This window comes from Ceratotherium simum, chromosome 15 (genome assembly GCF_057802395.1).
Source record: "Ceratotherium simum simum isolate JZ-2026a chromosome 15, ASM5780239v1, whole genome shotgun sequence".
Lineage (NCBI taxonomy): Eukaryota > Metazoa > Chordata > Mammalia > Perissodactyla > Rhinocerotidae > Ceratotherium > Ceratotherium simum.
Genome location: NC_141914.1, coordinates 36,114,044 through 36,129,637, shown reverse-complemented (window position 1 = coordinate 36,129,637; position 15,594 = coordinate 36,114,044). Strand labels below are relative to the sequence as shown.

Sequence of the window (15,594 nt, the reverse complement as noted above, 5' to 3'; positions counted from 1 at the left end):
ATCCTGCCCACGTCCCTTGCATGGGATCTGTTGTTTCATCAACTCTGAGCAAGACGTGGACTTTTGTCTCCGTTTTTCTCAGTGTGTTTGAAGTATTTCATAATTTTAAAATTCACTCAAATAAAAAGACTTAGTGGGAGTCCTAGACCGCCAACATGGATTTGGGCATTGGACACGCAAACTCAGACCAAAGAAAGACATTGTCGGAGTTGTTTAAAGGCAGGATTCTGTTGTCTTGGATCCTGTTGGCAGGCCTGGGCCATGTGTGAGCATTCCACATGTGAGCATTTAAAGGCATGGATTAAATAAACCAGATAGTCCCAGGAAGTGCTCAAGGTAGAATAATGTCACCAGATAAACAGCTCAAGGGAAGATGAGAGTCCTCATTTTCAAAATAGGTCAGCATCTTCTGAGACCTCAGGACTGGACTGCATCCACACTGTACCCTTCAGATACCTGGGCCTTGCTCTGGTTGGCGCTGGCCTGTTGGTATGGATTGGGGATCAGAACCTATTACTTTGCAGAGGCCTCCCCTGGGACTGGCAGATGTTGATGGGGAGATACGTTCCCACCCACACTCATTGGTTCATCATTCAGCACGCTCGCCCTGGGCACCCTCCAGGCTTGACACACCCTCCCCTTGTGTGGGACACACACTGTCTTGTCCTAACACCCCACACCTCAGAGAGGCCTGGAACTGCCTCGGTGTTGAAAGGGTCCTGGCTCTTTCCTGTGATCAGAAGCTCATTGCTGGGAATTGAGCCAGTGTTTTTGCATCCAAAAGACATCCTAATCTTCGTGAAGGAAAAGGCCAACACATAACAGATGCAGGAGATGGTTGCAAAGGCTGTCTTTGTCTCCTGCCCTCAAGTTCAGAGAACCCCATGGCTTCCCTTCTGGAAATCAGAGCTGATGCCACAGGTCACAGAAAGAACAGGGGCCTGGAAAACCATTAGTGGCTAGGGGTTTTGGTCCCTGCTTGTTTCCTCTCTACTTCTCGACTAAGTAACCCCAACGTGTTAACAGAGGTTGGAAATCTCTTTAAAGTGGCTTCTTTAGACCCTGCCCTAGGTTCTCGGAGCTCCAGGAAGCAGTTTCCTCTCCCCTCCCTCACAGGCCTGCCTTCGTTCAGGACCAGAGGGTCCCTTGCCTGATGTTCAGAAGCCGTCTTGAGTCTCCCTTCCTTGAGCTGCTTCTTCCTCAGTTTACTCTCTGCATTAATACCTTATTTGAAAGGTAAAGCTGATCACATCTCTCCTTGGTCCAAAAACCTCAGATGTCTCCCCATTCCCAAAACCAAGCTGAGCATCCCAGGCTGACACTTCAGATCTTCCTGGTGGTGTTCTTTTTTCTCCCAATTTGTCTGGCTCTTCGGGGACACCAGGTCACGCAGTTTCCCCCAAACACCCATGACTCTTTCACATATGCTATTCCCCCATGCCTGGAAGGCTTTCCTCTTCTTCAGTTTACCTCTGCAAAGTAAAGGAGCGCCGTTCTTTGCAGGAAAACACTGACGCAGAAATGTCTTGGCGATGGTGTCGCTGCTGAGAGACACAGAAAACTTCTGATTGTGGGCTGGAGAAGCAGGGTGCCCACCTCGTCTCTGCCTGTCATCAGCGCGTGACCTGAGTCAAAGACCCAAGCTTGGGCGATAGAGGCTCCCAACATTCTTCAACGGTTACACACTGGCAGGATAGCCTGGAGATGTGGCTTGGCTCTCAAACTGGGTGCACATTAGAATCACTTAGGGAACTTTTAACCTCCCCCTCCACCCCTTCCCTACAATGCTCAGGCCTTACTCCAGACTGATTATATTTGAATCTCTGTGGGGGGGGGGGTGTGAGCCAGACATTAGTATTTTTTTAAATCTTCCCAAGTGATTCCTGTGTGCAGCCTAGTTTGAGAACCACTGGTGTAGAACCAGTGGAATAAGAGCTTGGGATCCAGAGTCCATCAGAACTGGCTTCAAATCCTGGTTCCCCCATCTCCTAACTGAGAGATCTTGGGTCATGTTTTTTAAATATAAACTTTTAATTTTAGAATAGTTTTAGGTTTACAGAAAAGTTGTGCAGATGGTGGAGAAAGTTCCCGTATACCCTTCCTCAGTTTCCCCTATTATTAACATCTTACATTAGTAAGCACACTGGCACATTTGTCACAATTAGTAAACCCATATTACACGTTATTATTCACTCAAGTCCACACTTCATTCGGATTTCCTTAGTTTTTACCTAATGTCCTTTTTCTATTCAAGGATGCCATCTGGGATACCACATCGCATCTAGGATACCATATCGCACTTAGTGGGCATGTCTTCGTAGGCTCTGTATTAGTTTCTTAACGCTGTCATAATGAAGCACCCCAGACTGGGTGGCTTAAAATGACTGAAATTTATTGTCTCACAATTTTGGAGGCTAGAGGTCTGAAATCAAAGTGTTGGCAGGCCGTGATCCCTCTGAAACCTTTTGGGGAGAATCCTTCCTTTCCTGTTCTTAGCGTCTGGCGGTTGCTGGCAATCCCCGGTATTCCTTGGCTTGAAGCTGCAGGAGTTCATTTCTGCCTCTGTCATCACATGACGTTCTGCCCTTGTGTGTCTATGTCTGTGTCTCCTCTTCTTATAAGGACACCAGTCATATTGGATTAAGGGCTCACCCTACTCCAATATGACCTTGTCTTAACTAGTTACATCTACAAGGACTCTATTTCTAAATAAGGTCACATTTGGAGGTTCTGAGGGTTAGGACTTAACATATCTTTCTGGGGGATAAAATTCAACCCATTACAGGCTGCTCTTGGCTGTGACCATTTCTCAGACTTTTCTTATTTTTGATGACTTTAACAGTTCTGAGGAGTACTGGTTAAGTATTTCTTCATTTGGGGTTTTTCTGATATGTTTCTTGTGACTAGACTGGGTTTATGAGATTTGGGGAGGAAGAACCCAGAGGTACAGTGCCATTCTCATCACAGCCTATCAACCTATATTAACTGTGATCACCTGGCTGGGGTAGTGTTTTGTCTGGTTTCGCCACTGTAAGGTTACTCTTTCCTCCTCCATTTCCATACTGTAGTCTTTGGAAGGAAGTCACTTAGTACAGCTCACACTTAAGAGATGGGGAGCTATGCTTCATCTCCTTTAGGGCAAAGTATTACGTAAATTATTTGACATTCCCCATGGGAGGTTTATGTATTCTCCTCCATTTATTTATTTATTCAATAACTTATTCATAGAAGTATATGCTCCTGGATGTTTATTTTATACTTTGGGTTATAATCTAAGACTATTTTATTTGTTTTGTTGCTCAAATTATTCTAGCTTTGGCCATTGGAGCACTTCTAGTTGGATCCATGTCACTTTGACATATTCCCATCATTGTGTGACTTCCTTACTTTCTGGTGCAAGATGCTTCAGGCTCATCTTGTATATTTCCTGCCCTAGTCCTAGAAACAGCCATTTCTTCAAGGATCCTAGTTCCTTTTATTGGTGAACAGTATTAGAAACCAAAATCTGGACGCTAGATGTGCTCGTTGCTACTGAGGTGTTGCTGTTTCTAAGTTGGGCCACATTTTTAACCTCACCGTGCTTCAGTTTGCTTATGTAAATTCGGGATAATAGTAGTACTTTTGTCACAGGTTATTGTGAGGATTAAATTAGAGAGTAGTGTAAGAACTTAGTGCAGTCCAATCAGATAGTAAATACTCAAAAATGTTAGTGATTATTTCCCATAGAACTTTTTGTATTTGAACTAATTTTAGTTTCCAAAGTTCTTTCCTATCTGCTAATTCATTTGATTCAACAACCCTCAGACAGGGGTAGGGCAAAGATTTTTCTGCCAGTTTATAAATGAAGAAATTAGGCGGATAAAGGAGTCAACCTACGCTGCACTAGAACCTAAGAGCCTTGATTTCCAGACCCATTCTAGACTGAGACTGGCCACCCTCTGCCACATGAGTGGTCTAGAGTCCCCCTCCCTGAATCTTGCCTACCTTCGCTTGAAGGACTTCTTGGTGGTGCTGTTTCTTTGATTCTTGCCACCAGGGAACAAGATTAACTCATGGCAGAAGGAAAATACATATTCCAATCCAGAACAGGCCACTCACAGACATGGTGCCATGTTTTCTGAACCAAACATTGAACATATGATCCAAAAAAAAAAATGTTTTTTTATGTTCTAGGTATTGGTGACAATCAAGAAATGTAATTTAGATGCTGAAAGATTGGCATCCTGGGATATTTTGATAATTTAAAGGAACAACAGGACAAAGTATTCCATCAGACCTAACCTGAAAAACCCAAGACAGCTTGTATTGATAATATGATCTTTCCATCATCATCTCCTTCTCTCTTTATTGTACAGTGATCCTAACCAAATACAGCAAAATGTTGATAAATGAAAACACAGCTCACCAGAATCATCAGCACATGAAAAACATACAAGCCAAACAGGATGCTTTGACTCAATGCAGATGTTTATTGGAACACATGTGTAGTTGCCCACAAGAACAATAGCTTCTGTTGCTAATGAAATTGGGCATGATTATTATTGCTAATAATAACATTCATGGTCTGGAGTTATAGCTTTAGATACACAAATAATATTCTAGGGAGGTGGATTTTGGTTGCATAGAAGAGACAGCTTTCTAATAGGTGGCACTTTTTAAAGTTGGAATGGGCTGCATTTGAAGATAGTGAGCTCCCCATCTCTAGAAATGTTCAAGAACGAGGTCATGGTGTCAGACAAGATGGTCCTAACAGACACTCCAACCCTCTGCTTTCATGACTGTGAGAGATTTTGGTTTCTTGGACCTTAGCAGCAGTGCAGAGGCTGGTATATCTAACAAATGCTTGTAGATCAGGGGAAAGGTGAAGTTCCAAGGCACATCTAGACATTTCCTCAGAATAAGGATGAAATTGCAGTGGGGGTAATAAACAGAATAAACTGGCTCAGCCAGAAGTCACTATTTGTGCACAAAATCCTGAGGCTGTTTCAAGTCCTTTAGTTGTCTCACTTTAAGGAGTAAGCCTCTTCTAGATGTAGGGTTCTGATCCCAGAATCAGAACACTGGTCTACTGGACATGTCATTTTTGTGAGAGAAGCCCCTGTAATCTGAAGAAAGTCTAAGTGGACATTTACTCTTGTTCTCCTTCTACCTGGAAGGCCTCCCTCTGTCTTGCCTGTGGAAATGCCCACCCTCCACAAGGTTCAGCTCCAACACCATCTCCTCCCCCAGTGCCTCCACACCAGAATGGCCATCCTTCTGCCTCCATGCTGCTCCAAAGCAGTTGGAGGGGTTCATTCTGTTACATGGTAATCACTTGTGTATGTGTCAGTTCTCTCTGTGGGAGCTCCTGGGGGGGATTAATCATGTTCGCCTCATCTCCTTAGTCTCCACAGCGGTCAGCACAGCTGGGTACATGGGGGCACATAGGCAATGCCTTGGGATGCCTTAGGACATTTCCAGAACTTTGCATCGCAATTCTTCTTTGGTGTCTGAAATAGAGCTACAGCTTGCTTGACAAATATCCGATGGAGTTGGGTACCATTACCATCTTCCCTTTACAGAAGAAACAGCAGGACACAGAGAGGTAGAATGACTTGCTCACAGAACCAGAAGCAGGCTGTGAATTGTGTCCCTGAGTGTTCAGCCTAGGGCTTATCATCCATAAGTTCTCACTCCTCAGTATCTTCTTCTTTTAGCAAGAGGCCCTGAATGACTCCAGCGGCTGCGGTGCAGGTCGAGAACTGAATCTCCCATGAAGACCAATTTTGATAGAACAGAAGACAGGGACTTGGGGCTTCTGATCCCTTGAAGGGCTTAAATCTCAGAATTCTGAGGGGGCAGGAGGTCTCTGGAAGCTTCCTGAGAGAAGAGGTGATTCTTGGAGGGAGAGGCATTCTGCTTGGGAAACACTTATGATCTTGCAGGGCTTGGGTGTTCAGGGTGAGGAATCAGGGGGATGGCTGCTTGGGTCTGCTGTGGGCATAGGGAGGGGGAGGGCAGGGGCCTGGGTCTAGTCTACGAAGGCTGACCTTGTGCAGCCCAGGTTCCCAGGAAGGGAAGGAGGCCCGGGCCTCGAGCAGATGCTCTGCTTAGGAATAAAGAAAGCTCGCTTGGCTGGCACTTCTTTGAGCTCTGTCCCTGGGAACCAGGGTGTGGTGAATAGGGGTGGGTGTAGCAGCAATAGTAGTATTTGGTCTGCATCAAAGCTCTACTGAATCCTAAGGTCATTTTTTCCCTTTTGGTTACTTTGGCTTTAACTCATCTCACCAGGAGAAAATGGCTTTGTTGGATCTTAGATTATCAGAGGTGTGAGGGTACATTGAGGTGAGAGGAAGGAACTTGCATAGAGTCACACAGGGAGCTGGGGGCAGAGCCAGTTCTAGAACTTGGTGTCTAACTTCCCAATCCACCATTCCCAGTTTCTCTCCCTGCCTGCTTCTCCCAGGCATTCTCACAATTGGTGTCTAGCTCATGTTCACAAGTGCTTTGCTATGCGACAAGCTATAGGACTGAGGACCTTTTTTCACTTTTTTATGTGTGGCAGGGATTGGGGTCTGGAAAGGTACATGGTAGCAAAGAAGCATAGAACACTTGGGGGTAAATGAAGGAGACAGTGAAGGTTGAGGGGAAGGGTGTGCACTGATCAGCCTTAAGACCCAGCCGGGATCTGTAAGAGAACTTCATCTGCCTGGCAGACACACTGACCTTCTGCTAAGTCACATTATTGAGCACTTAGTTTATGCCTGCACTGTGCTAAGTGCTATGCATATATTAATTAATTTGATCCTCATCAGACTTTTATGAGGTAGGTGAGGTGTGCCATTTCCGTAATATGGACAAAGAAACTGAGGTTCAAAGAGGTGACGTCACCTGCCAGTGTTACAAAGCTGATAAGTGATAGAGCCTGGATTCAGCTTTGTTTTCTGATCACTCAGCCACTCTGCTTCTTTAAAGAGAGTGAAAAGGGGGCTGAGACCAGTAATGGATGGGCTGGAGGAGGTGGGTGAGTGAAGGATGAGGGGCGTCTTGCATCAGATAATTATCCTCTGCTGCTGACTGATCGCGGATAGGTGGTGCAGGGGGTGAGGAACTGAATTCAATTCCTGATCCCGGTGACCCTCCGGATCCAGTTCTTGTTGTGGTAGACGTAGGAATACACTCCATAGCGGTCCTTCTTTCCACAGTCCTCACCCCAGGACACCGTGCCCACCAGGTACCATTGGCCTCTCTCTCTATCCAGGGTCACCATAGGGCCTCCAGAGTCACCTGCACAGGCGTCCATCCCACCTAGATGAAAAAGAGATGCAGGTAAAACTGTCCCCTTCCCTAGCCCCAATCCAAAGGAGCCTCCTTCTTCCCACACCTGACTTGTAGTTCAGAGAATTGGGCACGAGGGGGCGCAGCAGGCCATTTGCCCCAAACCTGGGCTCTGAGCAGTTCCAGGGCAGGCCTCCTCAGAGCTCGGTGATTTTATAAAGTGCAGGCTTAGGACTCTCTCATTTTGATATGGGAAAAGTTGGGCTTGGAGAAGGGAATGATGGAAATTCCTTAGCATTCTTCTCTCTGAAGCAGTATCTCCAGTGGAATCCTTCCTCTCATGACTGTCCTCTCCCTCATCTGCCTCTCTCCTCTCCCTCCTCCACTGTTCAGCCTACCAGGCTCCCAGGTCTCCAGCGCTTCCATTGCTGGGCTCTGCGCCACTCCCTGGCTGGTGGTTCCCTATCGTATGCCAGTTTCTTGACTTACCTTCCTTCTCCCCAGCACAGATCATGTCTCTGGTCACTTTCTTCTTCACTGGGGCATAGGCATCCTGGCAGGTGCGGTGGTCAACAATTGGGATTTCAATCTGGAACACAAGGCCATTGTTAGTCTACCCCTGGCTGAAGAGTCCCTGTTGTTCTGACACTCCTAGATAGGCTCCTCCCATCCCCTTCCTGGATGAGCCTGGGTGGACCTTAGATCTGGTCTCAGAGACTGCCCTGTGGTGCAGGTGAAGGAACACTGAATGGAGAATCAGGAAATCATGTTCTGGTAAATTCACAGTCATGAAATTTCTGTGTGGGGCAAGTCATTTGCCCTCTCTGGGCCTCAGTTTTCTCATCTGTAAAATGGAGATAGTAATACTTGCCCAGTACATGCATTATTTCAAATATGATAATGTATGCAAAACCTATGGTCAGTCATCTTTTCCCCCAGCCCTACCATTACCGGCTGTGGGAGCTGGGGCATGTAGCTCAATGACTGTTTTTCAGACCTCTGTGACTCTGTTTCCTCATCTGAAAAATGAAAGTCATAATATTTGACCTACTAATCACATGGAATTGTACAAAGAGGAGATGAATGAGCAGATGCCTTGTAAACTACAAACACGGCATAAACATTAGGCACTGGAAGGCTTACCACTACTCGCCTTGCAGTAAGCATTTACTTACGTTCTCACTCACTACAGTATGAGCTTCTAGATACTGCGTCTGTATCCTGTCCATTTCTACCTTACATAGCTTGGAATATAGTTGATACTCAGGAAATATTGTTTTGAATTGAGGCAATAAATTGATACATAAAAGTAAGGTATTGTAATTATTATTACCCTTGATTCAGCCTGGGGGTAAATATTGGAGTAGACGTCAGGAATAAGATGAGGAAATGTGTGAGTCTCATTCACCCAAACCAAGAACTGAATGGGTCATGTGCCCCAAGAGTACAGCTCCTGTTGGCCCTTGCTGAGAGGGGACCAGAGGCCATTCAGTTCCCTCTTGGGCCATGGCCTTCCTGGATAAGTGGGGAGAGGATGTCATGGCAGGGTGGTCGGGAGCACATGTTCTCAGCAAATCGTCAAGTGCCTAACTAACCTCTATTCATTGTTCGGGGATCATTTAAGTGTCACTTCCTCTGGGAAGCCCTTCTGAACCCCTAAGATGAGGTCAGAGCCCCTGTTATACATTCTGGAGTATCCTGCACCTCTTCATCACATTTACCACATTGATAACTGCTTTCTTTCTCTCCTACCCGACTATAAGCCCAAGGAGGCCAGGGACCAGATCCTTCCTTTCCCCCCAGCATACCTAGTAGCTAGTACAATGTCTGGTACACGGGAGCCACCAAACACCTGGGAGTTAATGAATGAAAGGATGAACGGCTGTTCCAAATCCAAAATTTTAAAGTACACTAATATAACGTATGTTGGAGGATTTAGTATTAGCTGTGGCAGTCACGGAACCCAGTGGTGTCAGAGCCAGGCAGCTCATGGAGGATACCTAGGGTTGCCCCCGACTTTGCAGCTTGAGGTCCTACCCTGTGGTCTAGAGAGGCAAGATGACTTGTTTAAGGCCACCCAGCAAGTTAGTAGGAGCCAGGACTTGGAGCCATGGCTCCTGACTCCTAGTTCAGTGTTCTTTTCTGAAGTGATATGAATGTGAACTTCTAAGTGCAACAGTCAAATTCATTACTGCAAGGATGTGGCTCTCAAAAGCCCATTCTTTGGCCCATTCTTGGTTATTCTGGTGTACAGATGGGTCACCTTTTGGGGTGTCCAAGCCTGCTGTTTTCTCGAAGAATTTCCATAAAGGAGCCTTTATTAAACTATAGAAACATTGAACAGTGTTTGGAGACTAGAGCCTCATGATATGTAGAACAAACAGATCAAGCTTGTTGGGATTCAAAGTTTCATTTAACTTTGGAGATGAGTCTGACTTCCTGCTGTCTCTGCCCTACTCCCTGCCCAGGCCTCCAAATCCCTAAGGGGCAATATGGAGCAGTAAGGTCCAAGGCAGGGCAGAGGTGTCACTCTCTGTAGGGTATAAATTGAACTTCACCTCCATCAGAGTCTCGGGGAACCTTTGCAAGAACTGCTTCCCCCAACCGCTGACAATGACCACGGCCCCTGAAAGAGAGAAGACACACAGTGAGAGCAGAAAGGCTGTCTGTGGGGTTTTCAGACGGTTGCATCTTGCAGCCCTGTCATCCTCTGCCTGTGGAGGAAGGACTGATTTTGTCCCCTCTGAGAAAGGCAGCATGGTGGGGGGAAGACTGTTGGGTTGGAGGTTACCTGCAATTGAGGTTTGGGCATTTGTTTCTATGAGACATTAGTCAGCTTATTGTTTAGTTGTCTCTTCTCTCTCACTCCCAACTAGCACGGAACCCAGGCTCCACGAGAGGAGTGATCTCGTCTATCTCATTCACTCTGTATCCCCATGCCTACAGCAGTGCTGGCACACAGTAGGTGCTCAATCAATAATTGTGAATAAATAAAAAGTCTAACCTAGTCAATAACATGCTATGCTGCATTTAGCAAGCCCTCACTCCTCCCCTTCTGAGCCTCAGTTTCTCTATCCTTAAAATGAAGAGGCTGGACTTGGTATTCTCTAAAACCCCTCCCAGCTCTGATATTTTAGAAGTCTGTGAAATTGACAGATCTCAGGGTGGTGTGGAAATGGGTTTAGCACTGATGATAGAGCAATTATTTTTTCATTTGAAAAAGAGTCTGGATACTGAAAACAGCACTGGGCTTTAAGTTGGAAAACCTGGATTTTAGCCCCAGATCTGTTTCTTACAAGCTGTATCTTAGGTAAGTCACTTCACCTTGCTGACCCTCAGTTTTTTCATCTGTAAAATGGGACTACAGTACCATCTCACAAGGCTTTATAAGTAGGAAGTAAGTTAATAAATGTAGGGCCGGCCCCGTGGCTTGGTGGTTAAGTGCGCGCGCTCCGATGCTGGCGGCCCGGGTTCGGATCCCGGGTGCACACCGAGGCACCACTTCTCCGTCCATCCTGAGGCTGAGTCCCACATACAGCAACTAGAAGGATGTGCAGCTATGACATACGACTATCTACTGGGGCTTTGGGGGAAAAATAAATAAATAAAATCTTTAAAAAAAAAAAAATAAATAAATGTAAAGCAACAGTCACATAGTAGGCACATGGCATCTGATGAATCAGAGCCGTATCTGTGCCTTTCCTCTTGGTTCAACTCCCCTAAATACTTCTCAGATTGCATTCAGCCATTTTTAATAACTTCTTTGAACTAACGGAGGTTAGCTGTGACGTGGCACCACTGGATTTAGAACAGATGAACAGGAAGCCAGCTGCCATGGGTTGGCCTCTTAGTCTATGTTGGATATATTTGAGTGTATTGTTTCATTTAAATATCACAGCCACTCCATGGAGTATTATCCACAGTGTGGAGGTAAGGAGCTTGAGGTCACCCAACTAGAAAATGGCAGCATGAGGATTTGAACCTGTGCTGGTGATCAAGCTGTTGTCCTTGAGCTCCAAATTTACCGTTCTATACTCTACTTTGTGATGCTGTGGATGGGACTCTGAAATGGCAGTTCTGCTTTTCCAGTGGGGTTCATGAAAATAAGATGCACTCCCAGGAAGGCTTACCATTTTTTCTGGCATCACCCTAGCGAAGATTCCTCACCCAGCAGGGGTGGTTTGTTCCAGTTATTTTCCCCAGCACCATCAGCACAGGGCTTCTTCTACAGGAGTCTGAGTTCCCACTCTACAGGGCCCCGTTCCAAACTTCTAGGTTCTGTAACTCCAACCTCTTGCTTTTGTTCCCCCAGGCCTAGGACTGGTGGCTTCTTCCTACAAGTACTATCTCCATCATCTCAGCATTTCTCTTCTTTACTTCTTCAGTCCTCCAATACCCTGTATTAAATTCTCTCTGTTACAAGAGCTAGTCTGGTTTCTGTTTTCCTATCTGGACCCGTTACAAGAGCTAGTCTGGTTTCTGTTTTCCTATCTGGACCCTGACTGATATGGTACTTACAGCACTGATCAAGCCCGTCCGTTTACTTGTGGTTACTACCTCTCGTGCTGCCTTGGAACCAGTTCTGACTTAGCTGTTTTAGGGGAGGCAGCTGAGGAATCGTGCAGACACTGTCAGCTGGCTCACTTGGCACCAGAACCTCATCAATGCTGAAGGAGAAGTCCCTGTGGAGGCACCTGTTGCTCTGCAGAGGCGGGATCAGGGGTGGGGAAGGTACCTTCCTGTGAGGGCCCCTCGGGCAGACAGATGGGCATCACGAAGTCGTTCAGCACTGGGCTCTCTGACAGCTCCACCAGAGCCATGTCATTCTCAAACGTTTTGGGGTCATACAGGGGGTGGAGGAAGATGCGTTTGACCCCAAGATGCTGTTCATTCTCATCAGACCGGAGCCTCCAATGCTTCCCTGGGCAAGAAGAAGGAACATGAGGCATGGGGGCAATGGAGGCATGGAGGATAAGGTCACATCTTGTTCCCTGTCAGCCCCCTGTCCCATCAGCCCATGTTTCCAGCCCTATCCTCTTTACTGCCCTTCACTCACCTTTTTCCAGCCATCCCACCCTACCTGCTCTTCCCAACATCTTCTCATGGGCTCCCACCTCTGTCTTTCTTCATGAGCTCATTCCACTGCCTTATAATACTCATTCCGATGCCCACTGACACATGTTCAAACCACATAATCACCCTTCAGTGCCTGGGTCGTGTGTTGCCTCCTCCATGAAGCCTCTCAGATTCTTGAGTTAGATTCTTCAGTTAGGAGTCTCTTCCCTGTGAACACCCATGGCACTTTATCTGTTTCTCTCTACAGAACTTGCTGCTTTCTACCTTATATTAGAGGTCTCTGTGCTCATATTTTATTCCTTTATTAGACTGTAAGGTCCTTGTGGGCAGAAACTAGGTCTTAACTATGCTTGTGTCCTTAGATCCTGGCATAGTGTCAGGAGGTAAATGCTATGCCTTGAACTGAACTGAATCAGCTGGTGGTCTTGGTTTTATAAAGGAGAGGGGAAACTTGGATTGTTTGTGTATGATCCACTTGAAACCATGGATTGATAGAAGCCTGAAACATCTTTGGAAATTATTTAGACTGGGCTTTTTATTTTACCGTTATAAAAACTGAGGCCTAGACTTCAATGGCTTGCTCGCTGTCCCACCACCTGAAAGTCATAGCCTTGGGCTTGGACTCAGGTCCCTGGACTCCAGGCCTGGCTGGTTCCTCATTCCAGGTGCCCTGCCCTGATAAGTGAGTGAGAGAGTAGACACACTCCATTCCCAGAGCCACATCTGGCTTTAGGAATCAGCTCACTCACCCATGATGATTTTGAAGTTAGAAGGGCTGAGCAGGTCTGAGTTGCGTAGAGTTGGGTCCTCCGGATCCAGCGACTGGTGGAGGCAGTGAGCCGCAGTCACAATCCAGTTGGAGCCTGAGAACAGAATTTTACATGCACTATATCCTGCACTGCCCAGTCTGCCCCCCACTGTCTTGAGCTGAGGGCCTTTAGACCACTCTTCTCCATTGACACTCCTCTTCATTGCATTTCATGGCCCCAAGTCAGACACTCACATGATCCTAATCTGAAGTTAAATCTGTGATTTCATCAGTCTATTCCAACCCAGGCCAAGACCGAATTTTTAAAGAGGGTTTCAGGGCTCCCTTAAACCCACGGGGTTGCTGAGCTCCGGACAGCCCAAGATGGGTCCACAAAGAACCTTGTGCTCACTGGCCATGCCTCAGGCCTTGTTACTCAAGGTGTGGTCCCCAGACCAGCAGCATCAGCCTCACCTGGGAACTTCTTAGAAATACAGACTCTCAGGCCCCATCTCAGGTCTACTGAATCAGAATCTTCATTCAGTAGTAAAATCTGTGGATTTTCATAAGATCCTCAAGTAATTCCTATGCATGTTCAAGTTTGAAAAGCACTGATCCAGCATGGTGCTTCTCAACTCTGGGTGCACATTAGAATTACCTGAGGAATTAAAAAACCAAAACAAAACAGAAAACAGTGCTTGGGCCTGAAGCCAGACCATCTAACTCATGGAGTAGGTGCCCAGGCTCAAATACATTTTAAAAGTTCCCCAGATGATTCTACTGCCACCAGGGTTGAGAACCACGGCTCTGATCCAAACCTCTCATTCTACAGATATGAATCCTGAGGCCTGGAGGAAAGCAGGGATGTCTAAGGTCACCTAGCAGGTTAGTGGCAGGGCCAGGGAGAGACCCTGAGTCTCCTGAGGGTCAGCCTAGTGCATTTCTTGTATCTCGACTGTCTTTCCCTCGATGGGCAGGTTCCTGCCCTTTGCTTATTATAGGGTCAGGCTTTGGTTTATCCTTTAGGTGGAGCAGACAACAAACCCCTAAATAGTTGAGCCCAGAGGCATAACCAGGATGAGCCAAGCAGAAAGAAAGGCATCAAGTCTTTGGAGTGGGGGTATCTGGTCAGAGTTCAGAGTCCAGGGCAGAGCTACCTTTGTGGAGCAGGTTCCAGGCTTTACTTGGCCCTCTCAGGAGCAGATATGTGCTCTGGCTACCAGGTTCTGGATAGAGGTCCACATAGGCCCCCCTTTGTCCCTTGGAGGTATTTTTGATCCCTATCCACAGGCAGGGGCTGTTGGCCAAATCTTCCAGGTGGACAAAGTGGGATGAGGTCCCCAGGTAGGACATCCTGCCTCAGAGCAGGGCTCTGGCCATTTAGATGAACCCAGGGGTGTGCAATGATGAGGCCAAAGATGTGTCTTTGCCTTCCAGCTCTGCAAATACTCTCGGAGTCCCTGAGCCAGGCTCTCTACTCAGTGTGGGCATTGAAACGGTGCTTTCCCCCCTTCTGCTGTCCCTCAGCTCCTCTCCTGCATCCTCTGCCCTCTCCCACCTCCCTCCCTCTACAAAACTGAATAACAGGAGGAAGAGAGAGATTCTATATTAGGAGACCTGGAGGGGTGGGGGGGTGGGGGTGAAGTGCCAGAGAATGTGTAGCTTGGCTGAGGGTAGAGAAATAGACTTCAAACATCTTTCCACACATAAGTGATGGGGAATAAACGTGCAGTAGATACAAATACGCATTGAACGTTATTGAACTTAAAAGCTCAGGGCTTAAGAAAGTTAATTTAATTCTTAAAACTGTGGGCACATAAAACATCTTTTACTCACATTCTAGCAAAGTCAGCAATGTCTCCACTCTCTCCGCTCTCCCTGCCTGCTCCCCCTCACCATCTCTGCTCCTCTTCCGACCCTGTCTTCTCTTCGGTTCCTTCCAGCTTCTCTGTCTTTCCCGAGTTCTCCTCTCGCAGGTGTCTCGTGTTCCACCAGTCTTTCTTCCTCTTGTCTATTTGTTTCCTTTTCTTTTTCCCTTAATCTCTTCTACTTCCCTCTCTTATTTTCCAGGCCTCTCGCCTCTTCTCTGTTTCTCTATCTTTGCCCTTCTGGCCCTGTCTCTCTGGCCCTCTCCCCCTCCTTCTTGGTCCTCTCCCCTTTCTGCTCCCCAGTGGGCTGCCCCTGTAAACCTGGACTCAGTCTCCATGTCCCTTTGGGGGGCTCCACAGAGTGAGACCGTTCATCTTTGTGTTGCAGGAATATAAAGATTAATTCCTTGCAGAGGAAGGCTAACACCAGGTTGCCATTTCACATGTCCCAGGGTGTCCAGCCTGCAGCCCTTGCCCAGGCCTGGTGCCTCGCCTCGGGGATCCCTGACGTGGAGCTGTCCTCACCTGACTGCACCCTGGAGGAGGTGCGGCAGTGAGAGGCAAGCTAGCAGCCCGGGAACTGCCCAGGCACAGGTGGACCTGTCCAGGCCTTCTTCCTCTGTGATGGGATCAGACCAGGAACTG

General features: G+C 47.0%; 1 protein-coding gene across 1 annotated transcript in view; it reads right to left on the bottom strand.

The window, feature by feature from the left end:
- Positions 1 to 4,449: 4,449 nt before the first annotated feature.
- Positions 4,450 to 15,594, bottom strand: part of MASP1 (MBL associated serine protease 1) — a 64,304-nt gene continuing 53,159 nt past the window's right edge. Inside the window, exons 12-16 of the mRNA XM_004424590.3 lie at positions 13,083 to 13,196; positions 11,993 to 12,178; positions 9,816 to 9,883; positions 7,747 to 7,846; positions 4,450 to 7,287 (exon numbers count right to left, since the gene is read on the bottom strand). Coding sequence (XP_004424647.1) covers positions 7,097 to 7,287; positions 7,747 to 7,846; positions 9,816 to 9,883; positions 11,993 to 12,178; positions 13,083 to 13,196 — 659 coding nt within the window. The 3' untranslated portion in view covers positions 4,450 to 7,096. The remainder of the gene's footprint in view (positions 7,288 to 7,746; positions 7,847 to 9,815; positions 9,884 to 11,992; positions 12,179 to 13,082; positions 13,197 to 15,594) is intronic.